Here is a 14,903-nt window from a genome sequence, read left to right as displayed (position 1 = left end):
TGCAGTTCTGAGGGCGGTGCTCGGCCCCCAGACACTGAAGACACGACGAGTGTCGATCAGTGAGCGAGATAACCCGGGCGCACTGGGTGCACTTCTTGAAGCCGCTGGAAGGCTTCGATGTCATGGGCGGAAAAATCACGCCGGCGAAATCAAAAGCCGAAATGGCGAAATTTGAAGCACCAAATTTAGAGGGAGAAAAAATCTCGACCGAGGCCGAAAAGAGGCCTACCCCGACGACGAAAGAAAACTTACCGGGGCAAAAAAGCTGGAAGTACGGGGAGGATTTACACGAAACCCGGCGGGGGGTTTCCGGAGCACTTCCCGACTAGGACAAAGCTTTCCCGAAGGAAAAAAACACGTTCAAAACAAATTGGACGCGCGAGGTCGACTTTCCGGGGCTCGACACGGCGAAAACACGACCGTACCGAGTGCGGACAAAAGAAGACTGGCCGGCTCGAGCCGGTTTCGGGCGGGAAGACGGCCGCGCATGCGCGGTGCGCGCGGGCGCGCGAGGGCTAGCAAAGGACTTTGCTAGTGAAGTTTCCGATTGGAGGGGCTGCCGTGGACGTCACCCATCAGTGAGAACAAGCAGCCTGCTTGTCCTCGGAGAAATACTTATTTCCCTCTGCAGAATGCAAATAAATTCATATACTTTCCACAATGTGATTTTCCGGATTTAATTTGTGATGTGCTATCTCTCACTGTTACCAATAACCTACCCTTCAATTATGGGCTGCTCATGTCTTTGTCAGTGGGCAAACTTACAAAATCAGCAAGGGATCAAATACTTATTTCCACCACTGTATGTGTTGGGATTTTTTTGTCAAGTGCATCCTGTACACTGCATGCGAAAACTGTATTGTGATTACTTCCATTTGGTTTTAAAGAAATACAAGGATTTTTTTTTGGTTTATCTTGGACTTTGTCCTGGTGCCTTCCACTCCTTTTGTTTGGAATGGATAAATACAGAATGGTCTTTGAACCTTTCAAACAAAAAAAACTAATGATCTGCCGATTGTAGAAATTTAATTTTTTTCATCTAATGTATAATTAAGCTGTGGAATCTGCTGCCAGAGGATGTGGCCATAGCAGGATTCAGAAGAAATCTGGATTAAGTTCTGGAAGGAAAAGTCCATAAATTATTAGCCAGCTAGACTTAGCCAGCCATTACTCATTCCTAGAAACAAGTTATCAGAAATAGATCTACTTTTTGGCATTTGCTAGGTATCTGTGATTCAGATTTGCCACTATCAGAGACAGGATGCTGGACTCTATGGGCCTTGTCCTGGCTTTTCTTACGTTTAGGTTTAATTTCTCTGTTTTGGATTGCCTTTAATCACCAAAACATGTATTTTTCATAATCTTACATTTAAATTCCCCTAATTGTAATTGCACTTAAGGATTCAAAAATGCTAGGGACAGGGCCGCTGAGAGACCCAGCTGGGCCCGGGGCAGGACCGGACCACTGTGCCTCCCTCATTCAGGGTGCACCGCCGCCGCACCAACCTGTGCCACCCGCCCCCTTACCGAATGCTGTTGTCCTCTTCTGCTGTGCATGCCGCCCAAGACTGGGATGATTTATTTATTTGTTACATTTGTATCCCACATTTTCCCACCGTTTTGCAGGCTCAATGTGGCTTACATAATACCGTAAGGCGTAAGCCTAGACCAGTAGAGAAACAAATACAAGGTTATATTGTGGTTGAATAAGTTACAATTGATACAGGCATAATGGGGTCAAAGAGGGGAAGGTTAAAAGTGTCCAGTACGATCTTTGGTTTAGCTGCGTTGCAGAGTGTAAGCATTTATGTAGGGTCAGTAGGGTATGCTGTTCTGAACAGGTTGGTTTTTAGTGATTTCCTGAAGTTTAGGTGGTCGTAGGTTGTTTTCGTTGCTTTTGGCAGTGCGTTCCATAGTTGTGTTCTTATGTAGGAGAAGCTGGATGCGTAGGATGTTTTGTATCTGAGTCCTTTGCAGCTTGGGTAGTGGAGGTCCAGGTAAGTTCGTGATGATCGAGTTCTGTTTCTGGATGGTAGATCAATGAGGTCTGTCATGTATCCTGGGACCAGGGTGCAGATTTTGAGGGTAATACGTTCTTTAATTGGAAGCCAATGCAGTTTTTTCTCGAAGGGGTTTGGCACTTTCGAATCATGTCTTACCGAATATCAGCCTGGCTGCTGTGTTTTGGGCGGTCTGAAGTTTCTTTATGAGTTGTTCCTTACATCCCACGTAGATTCCATTGCAGTAGTCTGCGTGGCTTAGTACCATTGATTGTATTAGACTGCAAAATATTGCCCTCGGGAAGAAAAGTTTTAGTCGTTTAAGTTTCCACTTTGAGTGGAACATTTTCTTTGATATGGAGTTTACTTGGCTCTCAAGAGTAAGGTTGCAGTTGATTGTGACGCCGAGTATTTTTAGGCTATCTAAAAAAGAGTGGATGTGGTTTGGGATGTTTAAGGTTGTGGGATAGTATTTATTATGTTGAGATGAGAGGATGGAGCAGTGTGTTTTTCCAGTGTTCAGTTTCAGTTAAAATGAGTTTGCCCATGAGTTCATGATGTTCAAGCCGAGCTTGATTTCGTTGGTGATTTCTGTCAGATCGTGTCTGAAGGGGATGAAGATTGTGACATCATCTGCATAGATCAGTGATGGCAAACCCTTCAGAGACCAAGTGCCCAAACAGCAACCCAAAATCTAATTATTTATCGCAAAGTGCCATTCGCCCTCCCCCTCTCGTCCCCCTCCCTCGTCCCCCTCCATCTCCCCCGAGTTCCAGGGTCCCCTCTCTCCCAGTGCCACAGGGTCCCCTCTCTCTCCCAGTCCCAGGGCCAGGGTCCCCCCTCCCCTCTCTCCCAGTTCCAGGGTTGTCGTGGGAGGAACCAGAATGCTGCTCATTCAATGACTCTCTCCTATCAGCATTTTCCTACTACTGTGGTAACCAATCTTTGTGCCCCACAAACGGAACGGTGTTTTATTTAATCCTGCAGTGCTGTTATAGTGAAAACACACCAACAACCCTACATAAAGGCTGGTCTGACAATGAAAACCAATGGCGTCAAAGACAAAGCTTTTCCAGAGCAGCCCTCCCTCCGTCTGAGTACCAGGGCCCCCCTCCGAAATTTAAAAGTCATACCTGGTTAAGGCAGTGGCGGCAGCAGCAGCAGTGAAAAGTGTGCTGACTCGGCGCGCCTTCAGCCTTCCCTTCTGTCTCTCAAGCTCCGTGGTCCCGCCCTTGCGGAAACAGGAAATGAGGGCGGGACCAGAGCTTGAGAGACAGAAGGGAAGGCTGAAGGTGTGCCGAGTCAGCACGCTTTTCACTACTGCTGCTGCTGCTGACGCCGCCTTAACCCCAACCAGGTATGACTTTTATTCAGAGGTGAGCCCTGGTGCTCGGAGGGCGGGGCGGCTGGAACTGGCTGAGGCGATGGTGCGCGTGCCAACAGAGAGGGCTCTGCTTGCCCTCTCTGGCACGCGTGCCATAGGTTCGCCATCACTGGCATAGATGAACGGGTTAAGGCCTTGTGTGGATAAGGCCTTGGCCAGTGGGATCATCATTATATTGAAGAGTATTGGTGATAATGGAGAACCTTGAGGTACTCTGCAGTTTGCTTTCCACGGCGGTGATATATTGAATTTGATTTTACTTGGTATGTTCTGGTGGTTAGGAAACCTTTGATCCAATTGAGTGTGTTTTCATTGATCCCGAAGTGGTCTAGTAGACTTAGTAGTATATTGTGGTTTACCATGTTGAATGCACTTGACATGTCAAACTGGAGGAGAAGTATGCTTTTACCTGTGGATATTTCCTGCTTGAATTTGGCCAGGAGAGTGACTAGGACAGTACTATGGAGGGGGCGGATTCCTGATTGTGATTCATATAGTATTGAGAACTTGTCCATGTATTCAGTAAGCTGTTTGGTCACTAAGCTTTCCATCAATTTGACTACTAGTGGGATAGATGCGATTGGACGGTAATTGGTGAGATCGTTTGTTTTTTTCTTGGTGTCTTTTGGTATTGGGGTGAGCAGAATGTTGCTGTGTTCCACAAGGAAAAGACCATTTTGGAGCGTATGATTTAGGTGGGATGTGAGGTCCACTAAGAAGCGATTTGGGGTGGATTTAAGTAGGTGGCTGGGGCAGGTGTCCAATTTGCAGTGGGTATTGGAGAACCTATTTAGTCGCCTGTGTAACTGATTCAACGGTGAGGAGGGCAAATTTTGACCAGGAACGATCTGCTGGGTATTCTTCAACGGTTGGGTCCATGCCATCGATTAATTTTTTGATTTCAGTATTGTGCTGAGGGAGTGTGTTCCGCAGTTTTATTATTTTTTCATTGAAGTATTTAGCAAGATTGTCTGCGGATGGGGTGTCTGTGTTGGTTGTGGTGATTGGGGTGGTATCTAGTAGTTTGTTTACGATTTGGAATAGTTTCTTCATATCTTTGTAATCCGCTCCTATTTTAGTTTTGGTCTGTCATTGCATATTTGTATTTTCTTCCATGCGTTAAGTGAATGTTTATCTTTCATTTTTTTCCATGCTCGTTCGAGTTTTACATAAGTACGTAAGTAATGCCACACTGAGAAAAGACCAAAGGTCCATCGAGCCCAGCATCCTGTCCTCAACAGCGGCCAATACAGGCCAAGGGCACCTGGCAAGCTTCCCAAACGTACAAACATTCTATACATGTTATTCCTGGAATTATGGATTTTTCCCAAGTTCATTTAGTAGTGGTTTATGGACTTGTCCTTTAGGAAACCGTCTAACCCCTTTTAAACTCTGCCAAGCTAACCGCCTTCATCACGTTCTCCGGCAACGAAATCCAGAGTTTAATTATTCGTTGGGTGAAGAAACTTTTCTCCGATTTGTTATAAATTTACTACACTGTAGTTTCATCGCATGCCCCCTCATCCTAGTATTTTTGGAACGCGTGAACAGACGCTTCACATCCACCTGTTCCACTCCACTCATTATTTTATATACCTCTATCATGTCTCCCCTCAGCCGTCTCTTCTCCAAGCTGAAAAGCCCTAGTCTCCTTAGTCTTTCTTCATAGGGAAGTCGTCTCATCCCCGCTATCATTTTAGTCGCCCTTCGCTGCACCTTTTCCAATTCTAATATATCTTTCTTGAGATGCGGCGACCAGAATTGAACACAATACTCAAGGTGCGGTCGCACCATGGAACGATACAACGGCATTATAACATCCTCACACCTGTTTTCCATACCTTTCCTAATAATACTAAACATTCTATTCGCTTTCCTAGCCGCAGCAGCACACTGAGCAGGTTTCACTGTACTATCGACGACGACACCCAGATCCCTTTCTTGGTCTGTAACTCCTAACGTGGAACCTTGCATGACGTAGCTATAATTCGTGTTCTTTTTTCCCACATGCATTACCTTGCACTTGCTCACATTAAACGTCATCTGCCGTTTAGCCGCCCAGTCTCCCAGTCTTGTAAGTTCCTTCTGTAATTTTTCACAATCCTGTCGCGAGTTAACGACTTTGAATAACTTTGTGTCATCAGCAAATTAATTACCTCGCTAGTTACTCCCATCTCTAAATCATTTATAAATATATTAAAAGCAGCGGTCCTAGCACAGACCCCTGAGGAACCCCACTAACTACCTTTCTCCATTGTGAATACCACCCATTTAACCCCGCTCTCTGTTTACTATCCTTCAACCAGTTTTTAATCCACAATAGGACATTTCCTCCTATCCCATGACCCTCCAATTTCTTCTGTAGCCTTTCAAGAGGTACCTTGTCAAACGCCTTTTGAAAATCCAGATACACAATATCAACCGGCTCCCCTTTGTCCACATGTTTGTTTACTCCTTCAAAGAATTGAAGTAAATTGGTCAGGAAAGATTTCCCCACACAAAAGCCATGCTGACTTGGTCTCAGTAATCCATGTCCCTGGATGTGCTCTGTAATTTTGTTTTTTCATAATAGCCTCTACCATTTTCCCCGGCACCGACGTCAGACTCGCTTGTCTATAATTTCCCGGATCTCCCCTGGAACCTTTTTAAAAAATCGTCGTAAATAAATCGGCTTAAATAAATTCCATATCACTAACAGTAGCTACGCAAACTCATTTTTCAGTTCTATCAGTACTCTAGGATGAATACCATCCGGTCCAGGAGATTTGCTACTCCTCAGTTTGCTGAACTGCCCCAGGTTTACTGTGAAGTCAGTAAATTTCTCCAACTCATCCGCTTGAAATACCATTTCCGACTCCGGTATCCCACCCAAATCTTCCTCGGTGAAGACCGAAGCAAAGAATTTCTGGATTGTGTTTTGAGTTTTTTTAATTCGTCAGTGAACCATGTTATTGTGTAATGTTTTTTTGATGTTCTTGTTCTTAAGGGTGCTATTTTGTCTAGTACGCTTCTGCATCTTTCGTTCCAGTCAGAGAGGTAGTGCATGGATTCTGTACGTGCTGCCCATTCGTTGTCAGAACACTTTTGGGTCTATTTGGCCTCTTGTGCTGTAGGTTGTGGGTTCTTGTGTATGGAAGATCCCTTCTTCCGCCAGTTTATGGATAGATTTAGTTTGTAGTGATTGGTCCAAGGTGTTTCTGATCACATTAATACAATCATTCGGGTCATGGGCGGCATGCAGTAGGAGCAGGCAAGAGACCAAGAGAAGACGAACCCATCCGGGAAGCAGGCAGGAAGAAGCTTGCCTGCACCCCCCCCCCCTTTGGAGGCTAGGCTCATAGAAATTTATCCCCCCCCCCCCCGCCCTCTCCTTCTCAGTGGCCCTGGCTAGGCAGAATGCATTTTCTCAGCTAGGGGCCGATGCAGAAAGCTACCGCAAACACAGATGCATGATTACCATGTGGTATATGCGCAAGGGAATGGCCAAATAATGCAGTAATGGGGCTGGTTTAACTCACACAGCATACATGGCTACACACTGCATTCAACTGAATACATATGAGGCCATTAAGTATGCTGTGGCAATGCAGAAAAGAAAAAAACTGTGGCCTCTGATGCATGTTAATGCCTGAATTGCCAGGTCCAGGACAGCCTAGCCCAACCTGACCACCCTTATCCATTAGTTTTCTACACTGTTGCCTCCCTCCCCTTACCAGAGTGGACCTGACTCAACTACCCTCACCCTGATAATGAAAAAAAATTCCCTGATGTCTAGTGCTACCCCTTCCTCCTGCCTGATTGAAAGCTCTATATGTGGTGTACTCAGATTTTGGCAAAGCCTTTCACACGACTAAATAAACTTAATGCCCTTGGTATGGGCCCTAAAATGACTGACTGGGTTAGGAACTGGTTTTGTGGAAGGTGACAGAGGGTAGCAGTAAACAGAGCACATTTTGACGAAAGGGATCTTAACGAGATAAGTCATGGAATCCAACTTACAGCAGTTTGTACCTCCCAGTTATCCAGGGTATATCCCAAGTCTTTAGCCCACAGATCTTTCAGCGTCACAAATGAGGGGCTAGGTATGACTCGTTGGTGTGCCCTGTAAAGACTGGAAATGGAGACACCCTGTGCCGCTATACTGTGAAAAAAAATCCCGCAACTTGGCCCATGCCCCCTTCCTCAGCATACCTCCCTCCAAAGAAGCAATATAATGTTTGACTTGACAATGAGCAAATTTATACCCCTAACGGGCCCCCAGGCACTGCTAAAGAGTCTCAAATGAAATATCCTTGCCCTCTGCCACAAACAACTGTTCTAACCTATCTATCCCCTGAAGTTCTCAATCCAAAAAGGCTACATTGTCCATCCCAGGTACAAAATCATCATTCCCTCGAAGTGGTAACTGATCTGTGGCTCTAGGGTTCTCCCCTAAAAGTCGAAGAAGCATACTCCACACCTCACTCAAAGATCTAAGAAGTACATCATGCTGCAACTACCCAGCAAGTCTAGAAGATTGTGCATGAAGAACGTAAAGACAGTTATAAGGGGAAAAATTATTACTGTAAGCCACATTGGGCCTGCCTGTGGGTGGGAAAATGTGGGATATAAATGCTGTAAATAAGAGCAACCAGATTCCCACTCCAATGGGGTAAATTTCCATTTCAAAGTGATCCAATCTCGCAAACAGCACAGGCCCAATTATACCATTTAAAATCCAGTAAACACAAACCTCCCCTGGCCCAATTACCCAGTAAAGACGCTAACCTGATCCTTGGCTCTCTACCCCCCTCCCCCCCCCCCAACAGAAGCGACTGATGATATGGTATAAACAATCCAAATCCTTACGTTTCAACTGAGGGGAAGAATCTGCATCAAACAGAACCACCTGGGAAATATAATCATATGAATAAAGTGAATGAGGCCCAAGGACAGAGGTAAATCCTGCCAACTCTCTAGTTGTGAGCGTGTCACTTCCATAACTCACGAAACATTGATAGAACATAAAAAGGACACATTCATGGGTAAGAGAATGCCTAGAATTTAAAGGAACTCTCAGCCCAGTGGAGGGGAAACTGAGTTTCCCAGAGGTCACATACCTGTTCAGAGGACACCAATGCCTCTGATTTGGTTGAATTAAGGCTAAACCCGGCGTAATCACCATATTCCCGAAAAGTTCCAAAAGCGTGTCTAGAGACTCCCTGGGTTGCGACAGGTGGCCCAAAATATTTTCCGCAAAGGCTGCTGCCTTAAACAGACCACACCAATCTGAATCCCTTGAAGGTCTGTCAACAGAGGGTCCAATGTCAACACAAATAGGAGTAGGGAGAGCAGACAACCTTGCTTAGTACCTTGTAAAATGGAAAGATCCGCTGAAGAGCAGTCATTTATTGAAACAAATGTGCGAGAATCAGAATATAGCGACTGTATCGCCAAAACAAAGCAGCCCTGAAAGCCATAGGCTTCTAATATAGCATACATGAAATCCCACCGTACCTTGTCAAATGCTTTCTCCGCATCAAAGCTAACCAATAAAGATGCACCCTATCCTGTGCTCTCTGTTCCAATGAAAGAAGCATCTTGCAGAGTTCTTTTAGCGAAGGAATGGCGTTGGACAAAACCTACTTGAGACTCATGAAGCAACTCAGGCAACACCTTGGCTAATCTGTTTGCCATAATTTTGGCCAATAACTTGGTCTCAAAATTTAGCAGCAAAATCGGTTGGTAGGATTCAGGTAAAGATGGATCCCTCCCCGGTTTCGGAAGCACTATAATCTTTTCTTGGTAAAGTGACAGGGGGAGGGGGATACGCCTCTGCATCAACCATGACATTAAACTTATTAGTGAGGGGCTTCACCACTGCCTCTTCCATGATCTTATAGAACTCAGCCTTAAACGTGTCAGACCCAGGAGCTTTCAAACAAGGGACAATGGCTGATAGCCTCCCGTATCTCCACCTCCTGAATTGGGCCATTCAAGCGGGTCAGGTCTGATGCCTGTAGGGAAGGAAGAGATAGCCCAGAGAGATATAACTGACCTGGAAGACCCTCTTCAGCCGGTTGGGCATATAAACGTTCATAGTGAGCAAAATCTAAATAAATAAATAAATAAATAAATAGTAGGTCGTGAATATTTTACTAATAGATGAGTCTCTCCTGGTCTGATGACCCGCTCCGTCTCGAAGTGTCAATATTCGTCGACATCCTTGACTATGAGACAATAACTTGGCAAGAATGAAACCTCCTTTACTTCCAAATTTGTATAGTCGATACCAAAAATAATTCAAAGATTTACTCACCCATTCATGGACAATTTCATTTAAAGCTGTCTAGACTTCTAACAGTCATTGATGATTAATCTGGTCATGAGTGTGGCCAAGCTTTCTACACAACTGCTGTAAGGACCGTTCCAAGCATATAATCTCACGGTCTCTTACCTTCTTACGGTGACTAACACAGCTGATTAGGCGGCCTTGCAACACAGCTTTTGTAGCTTCCCAGTAGAGGACAGAGTCTTGCTCATGTTGCTCATTATGGAATTTGTAATTCTACCACCAGGTATACACCTTCTCCCTGAATTTAGAATCAGAGTACAAAACCATCAGGAAAGACCAAGACCAACCTCCAGCCCTCTGACTTACAGGTTCCCATTCCATCCAAACCCACGCATGATCAGAAAATAGCGTAGGGTCCAATTGAAAAAAATGACTGAAAACAAAGATTTGGAAATTATCAGATAATATATCCTTGACTGTGTGGAGTAAGCTCTAAACATGTGTGTATAATCTCTTTCTGTGGGGTGTAGCACCCGCCACACAAGCACCATGTCTAACACATATTAGGGAGGCCAACAGTATCTCCCCATTGTTCCAAACCCCTGAGGAGGATTTATCAACCTACGGATTGCATGCCATATTGAAATCTCACCCCACTATAATCGAGCTTGGATGGAAGGACAGCAGCATAGCGGTTAGTTTTATAGGAGGCTCTAAGTGATTGGGAACATATATAGAACTCAAAATAATCAGCTGATGCGCTACAGAAACTTGACATGCCACAAAATGACCCCCAGGATCTGACCTCAGCACTTTGACCTGTTCTACCAACCTTTTACGAAATAAGGTGGCTACACCCCCTTTCTTCCCCTGTGCTGCCGCTGAAACACAATCCCCCACTCACCATCTCTGTAATTTCGCATGTTCCTCTGCATGATCAAAAATACCACCTGGCCAGGAGACCGTCCCAGCCTCTAGTCCCCCGAGCAATCAATACATTGAACAATCATAATAGCACAAATAACAATCAGATACCTTTTCCAGCATTGGAGCAACAACATGCCCCAAAGCCCCCACCCAAACATGAAAACACTCCTCCTTCTCCCTTCCAATTCCCTTCTTAAGCCCCCGAACCCTCTAGCAACCAGGCCCAACCTTAAGGGCCCTCACTTTAAACGCCAACCCTGCTCCCACTACGTGAGCCATGAAAAGCTTTAGGTTACCCCCCCCCCCACCTAGTACTGCAAGCACACCATACCCATACAACCCTATACAGACCGCATAGATATCCATCTACATCCACTCTCATAAACCTACAAGTATAACCAAATTCCTACGAACATTCTCCATAAGTTATCTTCAAACCGAACCTCCTATGACCTACCCCTTCTCATACCCCCACATCTCAGAGTCTCCAAAGAACCACCCCATGCAGGCAGTCCCTAGGGAGCACCTGCACAGGCTGTGGTCCTAGGGACTCCTTCCATAGAAGCCAAATCCATGCACTCACTCTACCACAACCATCCACTAAACTGAAAAACTCCAACATCTATTCCTCCCATTCATACTCCCACCGAGCCATACATACAAAAATGAAATAACCGTGTACCAATGCAGTAAGCAAATTACAAGTTAAAGTCCCACATGTCTTCTGCTCACAAGAGAGCCCGACCCCAGTAATTATCAAGACAATTCAGGGGCCATCTGGTATCAGTTAGCCGTTTCACTTTGTGGGCTTGATGAGGCACCCAAAGATCCCAGAAAAGTCTGTGCAGCTTCTGGTGTATTCAGGAATTGAGTGCGGCCTTGATGCATGACTTTTAAACAGGCAGGATACAGCAGGGCAAAGGAGACTCGCTTCGCAAACAGTTGAGAACACACCACTGAAGAGGTGCATCTTTAAGCTGTGACTCCCATGGAATAGTCCTGAAAACAGAGGATCTTTTTGTTTTCACAGGAGAGTGTTTTACCGTCCCGAATTACCCACATAATGGCCACCTTGTAAGCATAGTTTAAGAACTTTAGCATGACCACCCTTGGGCATACATTCGAGATCTGCCGGGCTCCCACTCTATGGGCCCTCTCAATATGCAGAGAGCCTAAGAGGGGCATAATCGAAAGGGACACCCAAGTTTTGCTGAGGACGTCCTCGCAAAACGTCCCGATGGAGGGGCGTGGAAACCCACATATTATCGAAACAAGATGGACGTCCATCTTTCATTTCGATAATACGGTCAGGGATGCCCAAATCCTGAAATTTTAGTGGTCCTTAGAGATGGGTCGTTTCTGATTTTTGGCGATAATGGAAACTAAGGACGGCCATCTCAGAAACGACCAAATGCAAGCCCTTTGATTGTGGAAGGAGCCAGCATTTGTAGTGCACTGGTCCCTAGGACACCAACCGGGCACCCTAGGGGGCACTGCAGTGGACTTCAGAAATTGCTCCCAGGTACATTGCTCCCTTACCTTGTGTGCTGAGCCCCCCAAAACCCACTCCCCACAACTGTACACCACTACCACAGCCCTTACAGGTGAAGGGGGGCACCTAGATGTGGGTACAGTGGGTTTGTGGTGGGTTTGGAGGCTCACATTTACCATCACAAGTGTAACAGGTAGGGAGGGATGGGCCTGGGTCCACCTGCATGAAGTGCACTGCACCCACTAAAACTGCTTTTTAAAGATATTTTTTGAGGGTGGGAGGGGGTTAGTGACCACTGGGTGAGTAAGTGGAGGTCATCCCCGATTCTCTCTGGTGGTCATCTGGTCAGTTTGGGCACCTTTTTGTGCCTTGGTTGTAAGAAAAACATGACCAGGTAAAGTCGTCCAAGTGCTCGTCAGAGACACCCTTTTTTTTTCCATTATGGGTCGAGGACGTCCATGTGTTACAAGTGCCCAAGTCCCGCCTTCACTATGTCTCCGAAACGCCCGTGAACTTTGGTCGTCTCTGCGACGGGAAAGCAGTTCTGTCAGAAGGATGTCCATCTTCCGATTTGTTTCAAAAGATGGGCATCCTTCTCTTTCAAAAATGAGCCTGTAAGAGATCAGGAAGGATAAGTTTTCTCGGAAACCATGCCTCAAGAAAACATAGGAGTTCAGGCTCCAAAACTGACTCTGGGAGCCCAAAGAGCTGCAAGTTGCTCCTCCTCCTAGAGTGATTTTCCAGATCCTCCAGGCACTCCTGATACACCACAAGGTCTTTACGTGCCTGAGAAAGTGAATAATCCGCCACCTGCAGTCAGGTCTCCAGCTCCCCTATAAGCTGCTGCTGTCCTCCAGGGTGCCTTGTACTTTACCAATCTTATTTTCCAGTGGTTGCAGCCTCTTATCCAGTAAAGCTTCCATCTGCACCGCCACCTCCGCAACCCATGCGGAGCTAGGTGAAGAGCCCGTCGGACTCTCGAGAGCTGCCATTTTGTCATCAGGTGGCCGATTTCACTCCCGATCTTTACGTGCTAGTCTCACCACCGGCCAAAGCACTGCTACCACCCTTCCCAGAGACTTCAGGAGACCGAGAGGAATAATTAGGCTGGTGTGGATAACCTCCAACTGGCAAAATGCTGGCTTTTGGGAGAAAGATAGCAGGAGAGCCAACTACTCACATCCTCTCTCCTGCATGGCGTCACGTGATCATTTCCTCTTACTTACTTTTATGTACTTTTCTAACAAAGGTTTGCTGCCTTTAAAATAGCTCCTGATGTTCTACTTCCTCTCAGCTGTTATCATCCAACTAACCCTTCCTTGAGCTATTCCTCAGCAAAGTTAGTTCATTCATTTGAAGTCTAGGACCTTGTCACATCTGTGGCCGTGACCACCCTCAGACTTACCTTATTTCTGGGGGTCAGCTTTTAAGCTGGCTTCTGCCTATCCTTTCTGGAGTAGTTTTCCTTCTGTGTGCTGGCTGCTTCCAGCATGGCTCTAATTACTCCACTCTACTGCACCTGGAGGTGCTGCCTGAGTTAGCTCTACCTCTGTCTCCAGCCTGGCTCTGTTTGCTCCTCTGTGCTGCACCTAGGTATTCTAAGTCTCTCTATGTTCTGTGTGCGCTCTGCCTGCTCCTTGGTTTGTGCTCCTCTCACCCGCTGGTGGCCAGAGCCAGTGGCTGCCATAGTTTGTCTTGCTGTTCCTACCCGTTCCAGACTTTAGCCTAGTCCGGTCCGGTTCTTCCAGGCTGCCGGACTTATCTGTGCCTGGACAGCCTCCGTAGTTGCTTACTGATGGCTGCAGCTGCTCCTCAGGTGTTGAAGGGCTTTATTAATCACTTAGAGACTGCAGCCTTTGCATCGTCTAAGGTCCCTGGTCTGTTAGAGTGCTCTGTGCACTGCTACCTTGTCCAGTTCAGTGTGAGTTTCTAGTTTGTTACTAGTAGCTTGGGCATAGCTTTTCTTGTTGGCTTTTGTACAGCTTTTCTAGTTCTCCTGTGTGTTGAGTTGTGTGAGTTTCTAGCTTGTGACTAGTTAGCTTGTGTACAGCTTTACTAGTTTTCTTGTGTTTAGCTTTCTGGTTTTCTCATGTGTATTTTCCTTTGCTTCTGGAGCTTCAGCCCTAGTCCTGTCGCTGCCAGTACTCCTTGCTACTGGAGCTCCAGCCATAGTCTTGCTGCCTGCTGCCTGACCTAACTACTGCCTGAACCCCGATACTTGCTGCCTGACCTGACTATTGACGGAACCCGGACATTCCCTGCCTGTCTGCCTTGCTTTCGCCTAGGTGCCTGGGGGCACTTCTGTATCCTGATTCCTGTTGTTCCTGCTTGCTAGTTCCAGTTCTGGTTTTCCTGTAAGCCCTGCCGGCTGCCCAAACCCGAGGGCTCAACCCTCAGGGAACGGTGGCTAAGCATAGGTGAAGCCTAGGTCCAGTGTGTTCCTGTCTAGCGGGTTCCAGTCCCGTGTGTTTCAGTCCAGTGGGCTCCACTCCAGTGTGTACCAGTCCAGTGGGTTCCAGTCCAGTGCGCACCCATCCGGTGCGTTCCAGTCCTGTGTATTCCAGTGCAGATCTCCAGTCCGGGGTTCCAGTCCAGCCTTGCCTCGTCTGCTTTGAAGGTGACCTTGCCTGCCACTGCCGCTCTACGGTAGTGGTCCAAGGGCTCACAAACCCAGTACTTCCAGGGAAGAAGCCTGACAGACCTTCAGTCTTGAATAAGCCCTCTCCTCCTGTGCTGTAATATTGAGCCATACCATTCGGTAATCACTAGATGCCAAATGATCTCCCACTGTAACATCAGAAACACTCTCCCCAATTGTAAGCACCA

General features: G+C 46.5%; 1 protein-coding gene across 6 annotated transcripts in view; it reads right to left on the bottom strand.

Moving 5' to 3' along the window:
• Positions 1-14,903, bottom strand: part of AGPAT4 (1-acylglycerol-3-phosphate O-acyltransferase 4) — a 507,427-nt gene that overhangs the window by 54,940 nt on the left and 437,584 nt on the right. For 4 of the 6 annotated variants that reach the window (XM_030198095.1, XM_030198098.1, XM_030198097.1 and 1 more), the window contains one exon: positions 9,821-9,956. The exons of the other annotated variants lie outside the window; for them this stretch is intronic. In XM_030198095.1, the coding sequence (XP_030053955.1) occupies positions 9,847-9,956 (110 nt within the window). In that variant the 3' untranslated portion in view covers positions 9,821-9,846. The remainder of the gene's footprint in view (positions 1-9,820; positions 9,957-14,903) is intronic. 6 annotated transcript variants of the gene reach the window in all.

This window comes from Microcaecilia unicolor, chromosome 3 (assembly GCF_901765095.1).
Source record: "Microcaecilia unicolor chromosome 3, aMicUni1.1, whole genome shotgun sequence".
NCBI classification, from domain to species: Eukaryota; Metazoa; Chordata; class Amphibia; order Gymnophiona; family Siphonopidae; genus Microcaecilia; species Microcaecilia unicolor.
This window is presented reverse-complemented; position numbering and strand designations above follow the sequence as displayed.